Source organism: Scyliorhinus torazame, chromosome 23 (genome assembly GCF_047496885.1).
Source record: "Scyliorhinus torazame isolate Kashiwa2021f chromosome 23, sScyTor2.1, whole genome shotgun sequence".
In the NCBI taxonomy this organism is placed as follows: domain Eukaryota; kingdom Metazoa; phylum Chordata; class Chondrichthyes; order Carcharhiniformes; family Scyliorhinidae; genus Scyliorhinus; species Scyliorhinus torazame.
Genome location: NC_092729.1, coordinates 84108286 through 84129344, shown reverse-complemented (window position 1 = coordinate 84129344; position 21059 = coordinate 84108286). Strand labels below are relative to the sequence as shown.

At 61.7% G+C, this 21059-nt stretch overlaps 1 protein-coding gene across 1 annotated transcript in view; it reads left to right on the top strand.

Moving 5' to 3' along the window:
- LOC140399679 (uncharacterized) overlaps positions 1–21059 on the top strand; it is a 93652-nt gene that overhangs the window by 2707 nt on the left and 69886 nt on the right. Inside the window, exons 2-3 of the mRNA XM_072489223.1 lie at positions 825–896; positions 9149–9286. Of these exons, the coding sequence (XP_072345324.1) occupies positions 825–896; positions 9149–9286 (210 nt within the window). The remainder of the gene's footprint in view (positions 1–824; positions 897–9148; positions 9287–21059) is intronic.

Genomic DNA, 21059 nt, shown 5'->3' with positions numbered 1-21059 from the left:
CCAGGACAGGTACAGCACGCGGTTAGATACAGAGTAAAGCTCCCTCTACACTGTCCCCATCAAACACTCCCAGGACAGGGACAGCACGGGGTTAGATACAGAGTAAAGCTCTCTCTACACTGTCCCCATCAAACACTCCCAGGACAGGTACAGCACGGGGTTAGATACAGAGTAAAGCTCTCTCTACACTGTCCCCATCAAACACTCCCAGGACAGGTACAGCACGGGGTTAGATACAGAGTAAAGCTCCCTCTACACTGTCCCCATCAAACACTCCCAGGACAGGTACAGCACAGGGTTAGATACAGAGTAAAGCTCCCTCTACACTGTCCCCATCAAACACTCCCAGGACAGGTACAGCACAGGGTTAGATACAGAGTAAAGCTCCCTCTACACTGTCCCCATCAAACACTCCCAGGACAGGTACAGCACGGGGTTAGATACAGAGTAAAGCTCCCTCTACACTGTCCCCATCAAACACTCCCAGGACAGGTACAGCACGGGGTTAGATACAGAGTTGGTCCGGGGGTGGCGAGGGGGGGGGGGGGGGGGGGGAGTTGGTCCGGGGGTGGCGAGGGGTGGGGGGTTACCGGAGGGCGGTTTGTGGTGGACCCTGTCCGCTCGACGCCGACGCCACAGAGTACTGCCCCCGCCGATCTGCGCACGTGCGCACAATCTCCTTCCATGTCTGACGATGACACCGGGAACGGCGCCAACCTTCTCATCGTAAAGCTCGAGACTTCCTCCGCACAAAGCCTCAAAGGCAGAGATTCCCGCCCAGACGATCTACCCCCTGATTTTGGTGTTTTTATTTCCGCCAATAGTTGAAGATTTTCCATTCGGAACTCCTGTGTCAACTGGAACACAAGTTGGATCTTGATGTGAAATATTTAAGCGTGAGTATAAATTAAATATACAATTACGAGGAGCTCAGGTAGACGGGAACAGAACTCTCCCCTTGGTGGAGGGATCAATGTCCAGGAGGGCACAGTCCCGGTCTCCGTATCCCTCGGTCAGACCCACACTCGGAGCACCGGGCACAGTCCCGGTCTCCGTATCCCTCGGTCAGACCCACACTCGGAGCACCGTGCACAGTCCCGGTCTCCGTATCCCTCGGTTAGACCCACACTCGGAGCACCGTGCACAGTCCCGGTCTCCGTATCCCTCGGTTAGACCCACACTCGGAGCACCGTGCACAGTCCCGGTCTCCGTATCCCTCGGTTAGACCCACACTCGGAGCACCGCACCCAGTCCCAGTCTCCGTATCCCTCGGTTAGACCCACACTCGGAGCACCGTGCACAGTCCCGGTCTCCGTATCCCTCGGTTAGACCCACACTCGGAGCACCATGCACAGTCCCGGTCTCCGTATCCCTCGGTTAGACACACACTCGGAGCACCGTGCACAGTCCCGGTCTCCGTATCCCTCGGTCAGTCCCACACCCGGAGCACCGTGCACAGTCTCGGTCTCCGTATCCCTCGGTTAGACTCACACTCGGAGCACCGTGCACAGTCCCGGTCTCCGTATCCCTCGGTTAGACCCACACTCGGAGCACCGTGCACAGTCCCGGTCTCCGTATCCCTCGGTCAGACCCACACTCGGAGCACCGTGCACAGTCCCGGTCTCCGTATCCCTCGGTCAGACCCACACTCGGAGCACCGTGCACAGTCCCGGTCTCCGTATCCCTCGGTTAGACCCACACTCGGAGCACCGTGCACAGTCCCGGTCTCCGTATCCCTCGGTCAGACCCACACTCGGAGCACCGTGCATAGTCCCGGTCTCCCTCGGTCAGACCCACACTCGGAGCACCGTGCACAGTCCCGGTCTCCGTGTCCCTCGGTTAGACCCACACTCGGAGCACCGTGCACAGTCCCGGTCTCCATATCCCTCGGTCAGGCCCACACTCGGAGCACCGTGCACAGTCCCGGTCTCCGTATCCCTCGGTCAGACCCACACTCGGAGCACCGTGCACAGTCCCGGTCTCCCTCGGTCAGACCCACACTCGGAGCACCGTGCACAGTCCCGGTCTCCGTGTCCCTCGGTTAGACCCACACTCGGAGCACCGTGCACAGTCCCGGTCTCCGTATCCCTCGGTCAGACCCACACTGGGAGCACCGTGTACAGTCCCGGTCTCCGTACCCCTCGGTCAGACCCACACTCGGAGCACCGTGCACAGTCCCGGTCTCCGTATCCCTCGGTTAGACCCACACTCGGAGCACCGTGCACAGTCCCGGTCTCCGTATCCCTCGGTTAGACCCACACTCGGAGCACCGTGCGCAGTCCCGGTCTCCGTATCCCTCGGTTAGACCCACACTCGGAGCACCGTGCGCAGTCCCAGTCTCCGTATCCCTCGGTCAGACCCACACTCGGAGCACCGTGCACAGTCCCGGTCTCCGTATCCCTCGGTCAGACCCACACTCGGAGCACCGTGCACAGCCCCGGTCTCCGTATCCCTCGGTCAGACCCACACTCGGAGCACCGTGCACAGTCCCGGTCTCCGTATCCCTCGGTCAGACCCACACTCGGAGCACCGTGCACAGTCCCGGTCTCCGTATCCCTCGGTCAGACCCACACTCGGAGCACTGTGCACAGTCCCGGTCTCCGTATCCCTCGGTCAGACCCACACTCGGAGCACCGTGCACAGTCCCGTTCTCCGTATCCCTCGGTCAGACCCACACTCGGAGCACCGTGCACAGTCCCGGTCTCCGTATCCCTCGGTTAGACCCACACTCGGAGCACCGTGCACAGTCCCGATCTCCGTATCCCTGTCAGACCCACACACGGAGCACCGTGCACAGTCCCGTTCTCCGTATCCCTCGGTCAGACCCACACTCGGAGCACCGTGCACAGTCCCGGTCTCCGTATCCCTCGGTTAGACCCACACTCGGAGCACCGTGCACAGTCCCGGTCTCCGTATCCCTCGGTCAGACCCACACTCGGAGCACCGTGCACAGTCCCGGTCTCCGTATCCCTCGGTTAGACCCACACTCGGAGCTCCGTGCACAGTCCCGGTCTCCGCATCCCTCGGTCAGACCCACACTCGGAGCACCGTGCACAGTCCCGGTCTCCGTATCCCTCGGTCGGACCCACACTCGGAGCACCGTGCACAGTCCCGGTCTCCGTATCCCTCGGTCAGACCCACACTCGGAGCACCGTGCACAGTCCCGGTCTCCGTATCCCTCGGTCAGACCCACACTCGGAGCACCGTGCACAGTCCCGGTCTCCGTATCCCTCGGTTAGACACACACTCGGAGCACCGTGCACAGTCCCGGTCTCCATGTCCCTCGGTTAGACCCACACTCGGAGCCCCGTGCACAGTCCCGGTCTCCGTATCCCTCGGTCAGACCCACACTCGGAGCACCGTGCACAGTCCCGGTCTCCGTATCCCTCGGTCAGACCCACACTCGGAGCACCGTGCACAGTCCCGGTCTCCGTATCCATCGGTTAGACCCACACTCGGAGCACCGTGCAAAGTCCCGGTCTCCGTATCCCTCGGTTAGACCCACACTCGGAGCACCGCGCACAGACCCGGTCTCCGTATCCCTCGGTCAGACACACACTCGGAGCACCGTGCACAGTCCCGGTCTCCGTATCCCTCGGTCAGACCCACACTCGGAGCACCGTGCACAGTCCCGGTCTCCGTATCCCTCGGTCAGACCCACACTCGGAGCACCGTGCACAGTCCCGGTCTCCGTATCCCTCGGTTAGACCCACACATCGGAGCACCGTGCAGAGTCCCGGTCTCCGTATCCCTCGGTTAGACCCACACTCGGAGCACCGTGCACAGTCCCGGTCTCCGTATCCCTCGGTTAGACCCACACTCGGAGCACCGTGCGCAGTCCCGGTCTCCGTATCCCTCGGTCAGACCCACACTCGGAGCACCGTGCACAGTCCCGGTCTCCGTATCCCTCGGTCAGACCCACACTCGGAGCACCGTGCACAGTCCCGGTCTCCGTATCCCTCGGTTAGACCCACACTCGGAGCACCGTGCACAGTCCCGGTCTCCGTGTCCCTCGGTTAGACCCACACTCGGAGCACCGTGCACAGTCCCGGTCTCCGTATACCTCGGTCAGACCCACACTCGGAGCACCGTGCACAGTCCCGGTCTCCGTATCCCTCGGTCAGACCCACACTCGGAGCACCGTGCACAGTCCCGGTCTCCGTATCCCTCGGTCAGACCCACACTCGGAGCACCGTGCACAGTCCCGGTCTCCGTATCACTCGGTTAGACCCACACTCGGAGCACCGTGCACAGTCCCGGTCTCCGTATCCCTCGGTCAGACCCACACTCGGAGTACCGTGCACAGTCCCGGTCTCCGTATCCCTCGGTCAGACCCACACTCGGAGCTCCGTGCACAGTCCCGGTCTCCGTATCCCTCGGTTAGACCCACACTTGGAGCACCGTGCACAGTCCCGGTCTCCGTATCCCTCGGTCAGACCCACACTCGGAGCTCCGTGCACAGTCCCGGTCTCCCTATCCCTCGGTCAGACCCACACTCGGAGCACCGTGCACAGTCCCGGTCTCCGTATCCCTCGGTCAGACCCACACTCGGAGCACCGTGCACAGTCCCGGTCTCCGTATCCCTCGGTCAGACCCACACTCGGAGCACCGTGCACAGTCCCAGTCTCCCAATCCCTCGGTCAGACCCACACTCGGAGCACCGTGCACAGTCCCGGTCTCCGTATCCCTCGGTTAGACCCACACTCGGAGCACCGTGCACAGTCCCGGTCTCCGTATCCCTCGGTCAGACCCACACTCGGAGCACCGTGCACAGTCCCGGTCTCCCTATCCCTCGGTTAGACCCACACTCGGAGCACCGTGCACAGTCCCGGTCTCCCTATCCCTCGGTTAGACCCACACTCGGAGCCCCGTGCACAGTCCCGGTCTCCGTATCCCTCGGTTAGACCCACATTTGGAGCACCGTGCACAGTCCCGGTCTCCGTATCCCTCGGTCAGACCCACACTCGGAGCACCGTGCACAGTCCCGGTCTCCGTATCCCTCGGTCAGACCCACACTCGGAGCACCGTGCACAGTCCCAGTCTCCGTATCCCTCGGTTAGACCCACACTCGGAGCACCGTGCACAGTCCCGGTCTCCGTATCCCTCGGTTAGACCCACACTCGGAGCACCATGCACAGTCCCGGTCTCCGTATCCCTCGGTTAGACACACACTCGGAGCACCGTGCACAGTCCCGGTCTCCGTATCCCTCGGTCAGTCCCACACCCGGAGCACCGTGCACAGTCTCGGTCTCCGTATCCCTCGGTTAGACTCACACTCGGAGCACCGTGCACAGTCCCGGTCTCCGTATCCCTCGGTTAGACCCACACTCGGAGCACCGTGCACAGTCCCGGTCTCCGTATCCCTCGGTCAGACCCACACTCGGAGCACCGTGCACAGTCCCGGTCTCCGTATCCCTCGGTCAGACCCACACTCGGAGCACCGTGCACAGTCCCGGTCTCCGTATCCCTCGGTTAGACCCACACTCGGAGCACCGTGCACAGTCCCGGTCTCCGTATCCCTCGGTCAGACCCACACTCGGAGCACCGTGCATAGTCCCGGTCTCCCTCGGTCAGACCCACACTCGGAGCACCGTGCACAGTCCCGGTCTCCGTGTCCCTCGGTTAGACCCACACTCGGAGCACCGTGCACAGTCCCGGTCTCCATATCCCTCGGTCAGGCCCACACTCGGAGCACCGTGCACAGTCCCGGTCTCCGTATCCCTCGGTCAGACCCACACTCGGAGCACCGTGCACAGTCCCGGTCTCCCTCGGTCAGACCCACACTCGGAGCACCGTGCACAGTCCCGGTCTCCGTGTCCCTCGGTTAGACCCACACTCGGAGCACCGTGCACAGTCCCGGTCTCCGTATCCCTCGGTCAGACCCACACTGGGAGCACCGTGTACAGTCCCGGTCTCCGTACCCCTCGGTCAGACCCACACTCGGAGCACCGTGCACAGTCCCGGTCTCCGTATCCCTCGGTTAGACCCACACTCGGAGCACCGTGCACAGTCCCGGTCTCCGTATCCCTCGGTTAGACCCACACTCGGAGCACCGTGCGCAGTCCCGGTCTCCGTATCCCTCGGTTAGACCCACACTCGGAGCACCGTGCGCAGTCCCAGTCTCCGTATCCCTCGGTCAGACCCACACTCGGAGCACCGTGCACAGTCCCGGTCTCCGTATCCCTCGGTCAGACCCACACTCGGAGCACCGTGCACAGCCCCGGTCTCCGTATCCCTCGGTCAGACCCACACTCGGAGCACCGTGCACAGTCCCGGTCTCCGTATCCCTCGGTCAGACCCACACTCGGAGCACCGTGCACAGTCCCGGTCTCCGTATCCCTCGGTCAGACCCACACTCGGAGCACTGTGCACAGTCCCGGTCTCCGTATCCCTCGGTCAGACCCACACTCGGAGCACCGTGCACAGTCCCGTTCTCCGTATCCCTCGGTCAGACCCACACTCGGAGCACCGTGCACAGTCCCGGTCTCCGTATCCCTCGGTTAGACCCACACTCGGAGCACCGTGCACAGTCCCGATCTCCGTATCCCTGTCAGACCCACACACGGAGCACCGTGCACAGTCCCGTTCTCCGTATCCCTCGGTCAGACCCACACTCGGAGCACCGTGCACAGTCCCGGTCTCCGTATCCCTCGGTTAGACCCACACTCGGAGCACCGTGCACAGTCCCGGTCTCCGTATCCCTCGGTCAGACCCACACTCGGAGCACCGTGCACAGTCCCGGTCTCCGTATCCCTCGGTTAGACCCACACTCGGAGCTCCGTGCACAGTCCCGGTCTCCGCATCCCTCGGTCAGACCCACACTCGGAGCACCGTGCACAGTCCCGGTCTCCGTATCCCTCGGTCGGACCCACACTCGGAGCACCGTGCACAGTCCCGGTCTCCGTATCCCTCGGTCAGACCCACACTCGGAGCACCGTGCACAGTCCCGGTCTCCGTATCCCTCGGTCAGACCCACACTCGGAGCACCGTGCACAGTCCCGGTCTCCGTATCCCTCGGTTAGACACACACTCGGAGCACCGTGCACAGTCCCGGTCTCCATGTCCCTCGGTTAGACCCACACTCGGAGCCCCGTGCACAGTCCCGGTCTCCGTATCCCTCGGTCAGACCCACACTCGGAGCACCGTGCACAGTCCCGGTCTCCGTATCCCTCGGTCAGACCCACACTCGGAGCACCGTGCACAGTCCCGGTCTCCGTATCCATCGGTTAGACCCACACTCGGAGCACCGTGCAAAGTCCCGGTCTCCGTATCCCTCGGTTAGACCCACACTCGGAGCACCGCGCACAGACCCGGTCTCCGTATCCCTCGGTCAGACACACACTCGGAGCACCGTGCACAGTCCCGGTCTCCGTATCCCTCGGTCAGACCCACACTCGGAGCACCGTGCACAGTCCCGGTCTCCGTATCCCTCGGTCAGACCCACACTCGGAGCACCGTGCACAGTCCCGGTCTCCGTATCCCTCGGTTAGACCCACACATCGGAGCACCGTGCAGAGTCCCGGTCTCCGTATCCCTCGGTTAGACCCACACTCGGAGCACCGTGCACAGTCCCGGTCTCCGTATCCCTCGGTTAGACCCACACTCGGAGCACCGTGCGCAGTCCCGGTCTCCGTATCCCTCGGTCAGACCCACACTCGGAGCACCGTGCACAGTCCCGGTCTCCGTATCCCTCGGTCAGACCCACACTCGGAGCACCGTGCACAGTCCCGGTCTCCGTATCCCTCGGTTAGACCCACACTCGGAGCACCGTGCACAGTCCCGGTCTCCGTGTCCCTCGGTTAGACCCACACTCGGAGCACCGTGCACAGTCCCGGTCTCCGTATACCTCGGTCAGACCCACACTCGGAGCACCGTGCACAGTCCCGGTCTCCGTATCCCTCGGTCAGACCCACACTCGGAGCACCGTGCACAGTCCCGGTCTCCGTATCCCTCGGTCAGACCCACACTCGGAGCACCGTGCACAGTCCCGGTCTCCGTATCACTCGGTTAGACCCACACTCGGAGCACCGTGCACAGTCCCGGTCTCCGTATCCCTCGGTCAGACCCACACTCGGAGTACCGTGCACAGTCCCGGTCTCCGTATCCCTCGGTCAGACCCACACTCGGAGCTCCGTGCACAGTCCCGGTCTCCGTATCCCTCGGTTAGACCCACACTTGGAGCACCGTGCACAGTCCCGGTCTCCGTATCCCTCGGTCAGACCCACACTCGGAGCTCCGTGCACAGTCCCGGTCTCCCTATCCCTCGGTCAGACCCACACTCGGAGCACCGTGCACAGTCCCGGTCTCCGTATCCCTCGGTCAGACCCACACTCGGAGCACCGTGCACAGTCCCGGTCTCCGTATCCCTCGGTCAGACCCACACTCGGAGCACCGTGCACAGTCCCAGTCTCCCAATCCCTCGGTCAGACCCACACTCGGAGCACCGTGCACAGTCCCGGTCTCCGTATCCCTCGGTTAGACCCACACTCGGAGCACCGTGCACAGTCCCGGTCTCCGTATCCCTCGGTCAGACCCACACTCGGAGCACCGTGCACAGTCCCGGTCTCCCTATCCCTCGGTTAGACCCACACTCGGAGCACCGTGCACAGTCCCGGTCTCCCTATCCCTCGGTTAGACCCACACTCGGAGCCCCGTGCACAGTCCCGGTCTCCGTATCCCTCGGTTAGACCCACATTTGGAGCACCGTGCACAGTCCCGGTCTCCGTATCCCTCGGTCAGACCCACACTCGGAGCACCGTGCACAGTCCCGGTCTCCGTATCCCTCGGTCAGACCCACACTCGGAGCACCGTGCACAGTCCCGGTCTCCCTATCCCTCGGTTAGACCCACACTCGGAGCACCGTGCACAGTCCCGGTCTCCGTATCCCTCGGTCAGACCCACACTCGGAGCACCGTGCACAGTCCCGGCCTCCGTATCCCTCGGTCAGACCCACACTCGGAGCACCGTGCACAGCCCCGGTCTCCCTATCCCTCGGTCAGACCCACACTCGGAGCACCGTGCACAGTCCCGGTCTCCGTATCACTCGGTCAGACCCACACTCGGAGCACCGTGCAGGTAACCCAGGTCAGGGATCTGGCAGAATATCGCTGCGGAGAGTCAATTGACATTTTTTTCGATCTCCATGAAGTCCGCACTGAGGAAATATCAGCTGGAAATTCGGAGCAAAGCCCACTCCATCGCGAAATGTCATTCCGAACTGAGGAAGCTCCGGAGGAAAAGCCAAATGAGCAAGAATCCACAGAAATACGGAGATCGGGAAATGCAGGTAACTCCCTCCCTGAGTTTCCAAACTCCAACACTCCCTCCCTCACTCTCCAAACTCCGGGACTCCCTCCCTCAGTCTCCAAACTCCGCGACTCCCTCCCTGAGTTTCCAAACTCCAACACTCCCTCCCTCAGTCTCCAAACTCCGGGACTCCCTCCCTCAGTCTCCAAACTCCGGGACTCCCTCCCTCAGTCTCCAAACTCCGGGACTCCCTCCCTGAGTTTCCAAACTCCAACACTCCCTCCCTCACTCTCCAAACTCCGGGACTCCCTCCCTCAGCCTCCAAACTCCGGGACTCCCTCCCTCACTCTCCAAACTCCGGACTCCCTCCCTCAGTCTCCAAACTCCGGGACTCCCTCCCTCAGTCTCCAAACTCCGGGACTCCCTCCCTCAGTCTCCAAACTCCGTGACTCCCTCCCTCAGTCCCCAAACTCCGGGACTCCCTCCCTCAGTCTCCAAACTCCGCTACTCCCTCCCTCAGTCTCCAAACTCCGGGACTCCCTCCCTCAGTCTCCAAACTCCGGGACTCCCTCCCTCAGTCTCCAAACTCCGGGACTCCCTCCCTCAGTCTCCAAACTCCGGGACTCCCTCCCTCAGTCTCCAAACTCCAACACTCCCTCAGTCTCCAAACTCCGACACTCCCTCCCTCAGTCTCCAAACTCCGGGACTCCCTCCCTCAGTCCCCAAACTCCGGACTCCCTCCCTCAGTCTCCAAACTCCGACACTCCCTCCCTCGGTCTCCAAACTCCAACACTCCCTCCCTCAGTCTCCAAACTCCGACACTCCCTCCCTCGGTCTCCAAACTCCAACACTCCCTCCCTCGGTCTCCAAACTCCGGGACTCCCTCCCTCAGTCTCCAAACTCCGGGACTCCCTCCCTCAGTCTCCAAACTCCGGGACTCCCTCCCTCAGTCCCCAAACTCCAACACTCCCTCCCTCGGTCTCCAAACTCCAACACTCCCTCCCTCAGTCTCCAAACTCCGACACTCCCTCCCTCGGTCTCCAAACTCCAACACTCCCTCCCTCGGTCTCCAAACTCCGGGACTCCCTCCCTCAGTCTCCAAACTCCGGGACTCCCTCCCTCAGTCTCCAAACTCCGGGACTCCCTCCCTCAGTCTCCAAACTCCGGGACTCCCTCCCTCAGTCTCCAAACTCCAACACTCCCTCCCTCAGTCCCCAAACTCCGGGACTCCCTCCCTCAGTCTCCAAACTCCGGGACTCCCTCCCTCAGTCTCCAAACTCCAACACTCCCTCCCTCAGTCTCCAAACTCCGGGACTCCCTCCCTCAGTCTCCAAACTCCGGGACTCCCTCCCTCAGTGTCCAAACTCCGGGACTCCCTCCCTCAGTCTCCAAACTCCGGGACTCCCTCCCTCAGGTTCCAAACTCCGGGACTCCCTCCCTCAGTCTCCAAACTCCGACACTCCCTCCCTCAGTCCCCAAACTCCAACACTCCCTCCCTCAGTCTCCAAACTCAAACACTCCCTCCCTCAGTCTCCAAACCCCGGGACTCCCTCCCTCAGTCTCCAAACTCCAACACTCCCTCCCTCAGTCTCCAAACTCCGCGACTCCCTCCCTCAGTCTCCAAACTCCACGACTCCCTCCCTCAGTCTCCAAACTCCAACACTCCCTCCCTCAGTCTCCAAACTCCGCGACTCCCTCCCTCAGTCTCCAAACTCCACGACTCCCTCCCTCAGTCTCCAAACTCCGCGACTCCCTCCCTCAGTCTCCAAACTCCGGGACTCCCTCCCTCAGTCTCCAAACTCCGGGACTCCCTCCCTCAGTCTCCAAACTCCAACACTCCCTCCCTCAGTCTACAAACTCCGGGACTCCCTCCCTCACTCTGCAAACTCCGGGACTCCCTCCCTCAGTCTCCAAACTCCAACACTCCCTCCCTCAGTCCCCAAACTCCAACACTCCCTCCCTCAGTCTCCAAACTCCAACACTCCCTCCCTCAGTCTCCAAACTCCGGGACTCCCTCCCTCAGTCTCCAAACTCCGGGACTCCCTCCCTCAGTCTCCAAACTCCAACACTCCCTCCCTCAGTCTCCAAACTCCGGGACTCCCTCCCTCAGTCTCCAAACTCCGCGACTCCCTCCCTCAGTCCCCAAACTCCGCGACTACCTCCCTCAGTCCCCAAACTCCGCGACTCCCTCCCTCAGTCCCCAAACTCCGCGACTCCCTCCCTCAGTCTCCAAACTCCGGGACTCCCTCCCACAGTCTCCAAACTCCGGGACTCCCTCCCTCAGTCCCCAAACTCCAACACTCCCTCCCTCAGTCCCCAAACTCCGCGACTCCCTCCCTCAGTCTCCAAACTCCGGGACTCCCTCCCTCAGTCTCCAAACTCCGCGACTCCCTCCCTCAGTCTCCAAACTCCGGGACTCCCTCCCTCAGTCTCCAAACTCCGCGACTCCCTCCCTCAGTCTCCAAACTCCGGGACTCCCTCCCTCAGTCTCCAAACTCCGGGACTCCCTCCCTCAGTCTCCAAACTCCGCTACTCCCTCCCTCAGTCTCCAAACTCCGGGACTCCCTCCCTCAGTCTCCAAACTCCGGGACTCCCTCCCTCAGTCTCCAAACTCCGGGACTCCCTCCCTCAGTCTCCAAACTCCGGGACTCCCTCCCTCAGTCTCCAAACTCCAACACTCCCTCAGTCTCCAAACTCCGACACTCCCTCCCTCAGTCTCCAAACTCCGGGACTCCCTCCCTCAGTCCCCAAACTCCGGACTCCCTCCCTCAGTCTCCAAACTCCGACACTCCCTCCCTCGGTCTCCAAACTCCAACACTCCCTCCCTCAGTCTCCAAACTCCGACACTCCCTCCCTCGGTCTCCAAACTCCAACACTCCCTCCCTCGGTCTCCAAACTCCGGGACTCCCTCCCTCAGTCTCCAAACTCCGGGACTCCCTCCCTCAGTCTCCAAACTCCGGGACTCCCTCCCTCAGTCCCCAAACTCCAACACTCCCTCCCTCGGTCTCCAAACTCCAACACTCCCTCCCTCAGTCTCCAAACTCCGACACTCCCTCCCTCGGTCTCCAAACTCCAACACTCCCTCCCTCGGTCTCCAAACTCCGGGACTCCCTCCCTCAGTCTCCAAACTCCGGGACTCCCTCCCTCAGTCTCCAAACTCCGGGACTCCCTCCCTCAGTCTCCAAACTCCGGGACTCCCTCCCTCAGTCTCCAAACTCCAACACTCCCTCCCTCAGTCCCCAAACTCCGGGACTCCCTCCCTCAGTCTCCAAACTCCGGGACTCCCTCCCTCAGTCTCCAAACTCCAACACTCCCTCCCTCAGTCTCCAAACTCCGGGACTCCCTCCCTCAGTCTCCAAACTCCGGGACTCCCTCCCTCAGTGTCCAAACTCCGGGACTCCCTCCCTCAGTCTCCAAACTCCGGGACTCCCTCCCTCAGGTTCCAAACTCCGGGACTCCCTCCCTCAGTCTCCAAACTCCGACACTCCCTCCCTCAGTCCCCAAACTCCAACACTCCCTCCCTCAGTCTCCAAACTCAAACACTCCCTCCCTCAGTCTCCAAACCCCGGGACTCCCTCCCTCAGTCTCCAAACTCCAACACTCCCTCCCTCAGTCTCCAAACTCCGCGACTCCCTCCCTCAGTCTCCAAACTCCACGACTCCCTCCCTCAGTCTCCAAACTCCAACACTCCCTCCCTCAGTCTCCAAACTCCGCGACTCCCTCCCTCAGTCTCCAAACTCCACGACTCCCTCCCTCAGTCTCCAAACTCCGCGACTCCCTCCCTCAGTCTCCAAACTCCGGGACTCCCTCCCTCAGTCTCCAAACTCCGGGACTCCCTCCCTCAGTCTCCAAACTCCAACACTCCCTCCCTCAGTCTACAAACTCCGGGACTCCCTCCCTCACTCTGCAAACTCCGGGACTCCCTCCCTCAGTCTCCAAACTCCAACACTCCCTCCCTCAGTCCCCAAACTCCAACACTCCCTCCCTCAGTCTCCAAACTCCAACACTCCCTCCCTCAGTCTCCAAACTCCGGGACTCCCTCCCTCAGTCTCCAAACTCCGGGACTCCCTCCCTCAGTCTCCAAACTCCAACACTCCCTCCCTCAGTCTCCAAACTCCGGGACTCCCTCCCTCAGTCTCCAAACTCCGCGACTCCCTCCCTCAGTCCCCAAACTCCGCGACTACCTCCCTCAGTCCCCAAACTCCGCGACTCCCTCCCTCAGTCCCCAAACTCCGCGACTCCCTCCCTCAGTCTCCAAACTCCGGGACTCCCTCCCACAGTCTCCAAACTCCGGGACTCCCTCCCTCAGTCCCCAAACTCCAACACTCCCTCCCTCAGTCCCCAAACTCCGCGACTCCCTCCCTCAGTCTCCAAACTCCGGGACTCCCTCCCTCAGTCTCCAAACTCCGCGACTCCCTCCCTCAGTCTCCAAACTCCGGGACTCCCTCCCTCAGTCTCCAAACTCCGCGACTCCCTCCCTCAGTCTCCAAACTCCGGGACTCCCTCCCTCAGTCTCCAAACTCCGGGACTCCCTCCCTCAGTCTCCAAACTCCGCGACTCCCTCAGTCTCCAAACTCCGGGACTCCCTCCCTCAGCCTCCAAACTCCAACACTCCCTCCCTCAGTCTCCAAACTCCGCGACTCCCTCCCTCAGTCTCCAAACTCCAACACTCCCTCCCTCAGTCTCCAAACTCCGGGACTCCCTCCCTCAGTCCCCAAACTCCGGGATTCCCGTCCTCAGTCTCCAAACTCCAACACTCCCTCCCTCAGTCTCCAAACTCCGGGACTCCCTCCCTCAGTCTCCAAACTCCGGGACTCCCTCCCTCAGGTTCCAAACTCCGGGACTCCCTCCCTCAGTCTCCAAACTCCGCGACTCCCTCCCTCAGTCCCCAAACTCCGCGACTCCCTCCCTCAGTCTCCAAACTCCGGGACTCCCTCCCTCAGTCTCCCAACTCCAACACTCCCTCCCTCAGTCTCCAAACTCCGGGACTCCCTCCCTCAGTCTCCAAACACCGCGACTCCCTCCCTCAGTCGCCAAACTCCGGGACTTCCTCCCTCAGTCTCCAAACTCCGCGACTCCCTCCCACAGTCTCCAAACTCCGGGACTCCCTAACTCAGTCTCCAAACTCCGGGACTCCCTTCCTCAGTCTCCAAACTCCGCGACTCCCTCCCTCAGTCCCCAGACTCCAACACTCCCTCCCTCAGTCTCCAAACTCCGGGACTCCCTCCCCCAGTCTCCAAACTCCGCGACTCCCTCCCTCAGTCTCCAAACTCCGGGACTCCCTCCCTCAGTCTCCAAACTCCGCGACACCCTCCCTCAGGTTCCAAACTCCGGGACTCCCTCCCACAGTCTCCAAACTCCGGGACTCCCTCCCTCAGTCTCCAAACTCCGGGACTCCCCCCCTCAGTCTCCAAACTCCGGGACTCCCTCCCTCAGTCTCCAAACTCCGCGACTCCCTCCCTCAGTCCACAAACTCTGGGACTCCCTCCCTCAGTCTCCAAACTCCGGGACTCCCTCCCTCAGACTCCAAACTCTGGGACTCCCTCAGTCTCCAAACTCCGCGACTCCCTCCCTCAGTCCCCAAACTCCGGGACTCCCTCCCTCAGGTTCCAAACTCCGGGACTCCCTCCCTCAGTCTCCAAACTCCAACACTCCCTCCCTCAGTCTCCAAACTCCAACACTCCCTCCCTCAGTCTCCAAACTCCTGGACTCCCTCCCTCAGTCTCCAAACTCCGGGACTCCCTCCCTCAGTGTCCAAACTCCAACACTCCCTCCCTCAGTCTCCAAACTCCGGGACTCCCTCCCTCAGTCACCAAACTCCAAGACACCCTCCCTCAGTCCCCAAACTCCAACACTCCCTCCCTCAGTCCCCAAACTCCGCAACTCCCTCCCTCAGTCTCCAAACTCCAACACTCCCTCCCTCAGTCCCCAAACTCCAACACTCCCTCCCTCAGTCCCCAAACTCCGCAACTCCCTCCCTCAGTCTCCAAACTCCAACACTCCCTCCCTCTGTCTCCAAACTCCGCAACTCCCTCCCTCAGTCTCCAAACTCCGACACTCCCTCCCTCAGTCTCCAAACTCCGCGACTCCCTCCCTCAGTCCCCAAACTCCGCGACTCCCTCCCTCAGTCCCCAAACTCCGTGACTCCCTCCCTCAGTCCCCAAACTCCGCGACTCCCTCCCTCAGTCTCCAAACTCCGGGACTCCCTCCCACAGTCTCCAAACTCCGAGACTCCCTCCCTCAGTCCCCAAACTCCGCGACTCCCTCCCTCAGTCCCCAAACTCCGCGACTCCCTCCCTCAGTCTCCAAACTCCGGGACTCCCTCCCACAGTCTCCAAACTCCGAGACTCCCTCCCTCAGTCCCCAAACTCCGCGACTCCCTCCCTCAGTCTCCAAACTCCGGGACTCCCTCACACAGTCTCCAAACTCCGGGACTCCCTCCCTCAGTCTCCAAACTCCGGGACTCCCTCCCTCAGTCCCCAAACTCCAACACTCCCTCCCTCAGTCCCCAAACTCCAACAGTCCCTCCCTCAGTCCCCAAACTCCGCGACTCCCTCCCACAGTCTCCAAACTCCGGGACTCCCTCCCTCAGTCTCCAAACTCCGGGACTCCCTCCCTCAGTCTCCAAACTCCGCGACTCCCTCCCTCAGTCTCCAAACTCCGGGACTCCCTCCCTCAGTCTCCAAACTCCGCGACTCCCTCCCTCAGTCCCCAAACTCTGGGACTCCCTCCCTCAGTCTCCAAACTCCGGGACTCCCTCCCTCAGTCTCCAAACTCCGGGACTCCCTCAGTCTCCAAACTCGGGGTCTCCCTCCCTCAGGTTCCAAACTCCGGGACTCCCTCCCTCAGTCTCCAAACTCCGGGACTCCCTCCCTCAGTCTCCAAACTCCGCGACTCCCTCCCTCAGTCCCCAAACTCTGGGACTCCCTCCCTCAGTCTCCAAACTCCGGGACTCCCTCCCTCAGTCTCCAAACTCCGGGACTCCCTCAGTCTCCAAACTCGGGGTCTCCCTCCCTCAGGTTCCAAACTCCGGGACTCCCTCCCTCAGTCCCCAAACTCGGGGTCTCCCTCCCTCAGTCTCCAAACTCCAACACTCCCTCCCTCAGTCCCCAGACTCCAACACTCCCTCCCTCAGTCCCCAAACTCCAACACTCCCTCCCTCAGTCTCCAAACTCCAACACTCCCTCCCTCAGTCTCCAAACTCCAACACTCCCTCCCTCAGTCTCCAAACTCCGGGACTCCCTCCCTCAGTCCCCAAACTCCAACACTCCCTCCCTCAGTCCCCAAACTCCAACACTCCCTCCCTCCCTCAGTCTCCAAACTCCGGGACTCCCTCCCTCAGTCTCCAAACTCCAACACTCCCTCCCTCAGTCTCCAAACTCCGCGACTCCCTCCCTCAGTCTCCAAACTCCAACACTCCCTCCCTCGGTCTCCAAACTCCGCGACTCCCTCCCTCAGTCTCCAAACTCCGCGACTCCCTCCCTCAGTCTCCAAACTCCGCGACTCCCTCCCTCAGTCTCCAAACTCCAACACTCCCTCCCTCAGTCTCCAAACTCCGCGACTCCCTCCCTCAGTCTCCAAACTCCGACACTCCCTCCCTCAGTCTCCAAACTCCGCGACTCCCTCCCTCAGTCCCCAAACTCCGCGACTCCCTCCCTCAGTCCCCAAACTCCGCGACTCCCTCCCTCAGTCCCCAAACTCCGCGACTCCCTCCCTCAGTCCCCAAACTCCGCGACTCCCTCCCTCAGTCTCCAAACTCCGGGACTCCCTCCCACAGTCTCCAAACTCCGGGACTCCCTCCCTCAGACCCCAAACTCCAACACTCCCTCCCTCAGTCTCCAAACTCCGCGACTCCCTCAGTCTCCAAACTCCGGGACTCCCTCCCTCAGCCTCCAAACTCCAACACTCCCTCCCTCAGTCTCCAAACTCCGCGACTCCCTCCCTCAGTCTCCAAACTCCAACACTCCCTCCCTCAGTACCCAAACTCCGGGACCACCTCCCTCAGTCTCCAAACTCCAACACTCCCTCCCTCAGTCTCCAAACTCCGGGACTCCCTCCCTCAGGTTCCAAACTCCGGGACTCCCTCCCTCAGTCTCCAAACTCCGCGACTCCCTCCCTCAGTCTCCAAACTCCGCGACTCCCTCCCTCAGTCTCCAAACTCCGACACTCCCTCCCTCAGTCCCCAAACTCCGGGACTCCCTCCCTCAGTCTCCAAACTCCGGGACTCCCTCCCTCAGTCTCCAAACTCCGGGACTCCCTCCCACAGTCTCCAAACTCCGGGACTCCCTCCCTCAGTGTCCAAACTCCGCGACTCCCTCCCTCAGTCTCCAAACTCCGCAACTCCCTCCCTCAGTCTCCAAAATCCGGGACTCCCTCCCTCAGTCTCCAAACTCCGGGACTCCCTCCCTCAGTCTCCAAACTCCGGGACTCCCTCAGTCTCCAAACTCCGGGACTCCCTCCCTCAGTCACCAAACTCCGCGACTCCCTCCCTCAGTCCCCAAACTCCGCGACTCCCTCCCTCAGTCTCCAAACTCCAACACTCCCTCCCTCAGTCTCCAAACTCCGCGACTCCCTCCCTCAGTCTCCAAACTCCAACACTCCCTCCCTCAGTCTCCAAACTCCGCGACTCCCTCCCTCAGTCTCCAAACTCCGACACTCCCTCCCTCAGTCTCCAAACTCCGCGACTCCCTCCCTCAGTCTCCAAACTCCGCGACTCCCTCCCTCAGTCCCCAAATTCCGCGACTCCCTCCCTCAGTCCCCAAACTCCGCGACTCCCTCCCTCAGTCCCCAAACTCCGCGACTCTCTCCCTCAGTCTCCAAACTCCGGGACTCCCTCCCACAGTCTCCAAACTCCGGGACTCCCTCCCTCAGACCCCAAACTCCAACACTCCCTCCCTCAGTCTCCAAACTCCGCGACTCCCTCAGTCTCCAAACTCCGGGACTCCCTCCCTCAGCCTCCAAACTCCAACACTCCCTCCCTCAGTCTCCAAACTCCGCGACTCCCTCCCTCAGTCTCCAAACTCCAACACTCCCTCCCTCAGTACCCAAACTCCGGGACCACCTCCCTCAGTCTCCAAACTCCAACACTCCCTCCCTCAGTCTCCAAACTCCGGGACTCCCTCCCTCAGGTTCCAAACTCCGGGACTCCCTCCCTCAGTCTCCAAACTCCGGGACTCCCTCCCTCAATCTCCAAACTCCGACACTCCCTCCCTCAGTCTCCAAACTCCGCGACTCCCTCCCTCAGTCTCCAAACTCCGCGACTCCCTCCCTCAGTCTCCAAACTCCGGGACTCCCTCAGTCTCCAAACTCCGGGACTCCCTCCCTCAGTCTCCAAACTCCGACACTCCCTCCCTCAGTCCCCAAACTCCGGGACTCCCTCCCTCAGTCTCCAAACTCCGGGACTCCCTCCCTCAGTCTCCAAACTCCGGGACTCCCTCCCTCAGTCTCCAAACTCCGGGACTCCCTCCCTCAGTCACCAAACTCCGCGACTCCCTCCCTCAGTCTCCAAACTCGGGGACTCCCTCCCTCAGTCTCCAAACTCCGGGACTCCCTCCCTCAGTCTCCAAACTCCGGGACTCCCTCCCTCAGTCACCAAACTCCGCGACTCCCTCCCTCAGTCTCCAAACTCCGCGACTCCCTCCCTCAGTCTCCAAACTCCGGGACTCCCTCCCTCAGTCTCCAAACTCCGGGACTCCCTCCCTCAGCCTCCAAACTCCAACACTCCCTCCCTCAGTCTCCAAACACCAGGACTCCCTCCCTCAGTCCCCAAACTCCAACACTCCCTCCCTCAGTCTCCAAACTCCGACACTCCCTCCCTCAGTCTCCAAACTCCGGGACTCCCTCCCTCAGTCCCCAAACTCCAACACTCCCTCCCTCAGTCTCCAAACTCCAACACTCCCTCCCTCAGTCTCCAAACTCCAACACTCCCTCCCTCAGTCTCCAAACTCCGGGACTCCCTCCCTCAGTCTCCAAACTCCGCGACTCCCTCAGTCTCCAAACTCCGGGACTCCCTCCCTCAGTACCCAAACTCCGGGACCACCGCCCTCAGTCTCCAAACTCCAACACTCCCTCCCTCAGTCTCCAAACTCCGGGACTCCCTCCCTCAGGTTCCAAACTCCGGGACTCCCTCCCTCAGTCTCCAAACTCCGCGACTCCCTCCCTCAGTCTCCAAACTCCGACACTCCCTCCCTCAGTCTCCAAACTCCAACACTCCCTCCCTCAGTCTCCAAACTCCGGGACTCCCTCCCACAGTCTCCAAACTCCGGGACTCCCTCCCTCAGTCTCCAAACTCCGGACTCCCTCCCACAGTCTCCAAACTCCGGGACTCCCTCCCTCAGTCTCCAAACTCCGGGACTCCCTCCCTCAGCCTCCAAACTCCAACACTCCCTCCCTCAGTCCCCAAACTCCGGGACCACCGCCCTCAGTCTCCAAACTCCAACACTCCCTCCCTCAGTCTCCAAACTCCGGGACTCCCTCCCTCAGTCTCCAAACTCCGGGACTCCCTCCCTCATTCTCCAAACTCCGGGACTCCCTCCCTCAGTCTCCAAACTCCGGGACTCCCTCCCTCAGTCTCCAAACTCCAGGACTCCCTCCCTCAGTCTCCAAACTCCAACACTCCCTCCCTCAGTCTCCAAACTCCAACACTCCCTCCCTCAGTCTCCAAACTCCAACACTCCCTCCCTCAGTCTCCAAACTCCGGGACTCCCTCCCTCAGTCCCCAAACTCCGGGACTCCCTCCCTCAGTCTCCAAACTCCGGGACTCCTTCCCTCAGTCACCAAACTCCGCGACTCCCTCCCTCAGTCTCCAAACTCCGCGACTCCCTCCCTCAGTCTCCAAACTCCGGGGCTCCCTCCCTCAGTCTCCAAACTCCAACACTCCCTCCCTCAGTCTCCAAACACCAGGACTCCCTCCCTCAGTCCCCAAACTCCAACACTCCCTCCCTCAGTCTCCAAACTCCGACACTCCCTCCCTCAGTCTCCAAACTCCAGGACTCCCTCCCTCAGTCCCCAAACTCCAACACTCCCTCCCTCAGTCTCCAAACTCCAGGACTCCCTCCCTCAGTCTCCAAACTCCAACACTCCCTCCCTCAGTCTCCAAACTCCGCGACTCCCTCCCTCAGTCTCCAAACTCTGCGACTCCCTCCCTCCGTCTCCAAACTCCGGGACTCCCTCCCTCAGTCTCCAAACTCCGCGACTCCCTCCCTCAGTCTCCAAACTCCGGGACTCCCTCCCTCAGTCTCCAAACTCCAACACTCCCTCCCTCAGTCCCCAAACTCCGGGACTCCCTCCTCAGTCTCCAAACTCCAACACTCACTCCCTCAGTCTCCAAACTCCGGGACTCCCTCCCTCAGTCTCCAAACTCCGCGACTCCCTCCCTCAGTCTCCAAACTCCGCGACTCCCTCCCTCAGTCTCCAAACTCCAACACTCCCTCCCTCAGTCTCCAAACTCCGGGACTCCCTCCCTCAGTCTCCAAACTCCGCGACTCCCTCCCTCAGTCTCCAAACTCCGCGACTCCCTCCCTCAGTCTCCAAACTCCAACACTCCCCTCCCTCAGTCTCCAAACTCCGGGACTCCCTCCCTCAGTCTCCAAACTCCGGGACTCCCTCCCTCAGTCCCCAAACTCTGGGACTCCCTCCCTCGGTCTCCAAACTCCGGGACTCCCTCCCTCAGTCTCCAAACTCCGGGACTCCCTCCCTCAGTCTCCAAACTCCGGGACTCCCTCCCTCAGTGTCCAAACTCCGCGACTCCCTCCCTCAGTGTCCAAACTCCGGGACTCCCTCCCTCAGTCCCCAAACTCTGCGACTCCCTCCCT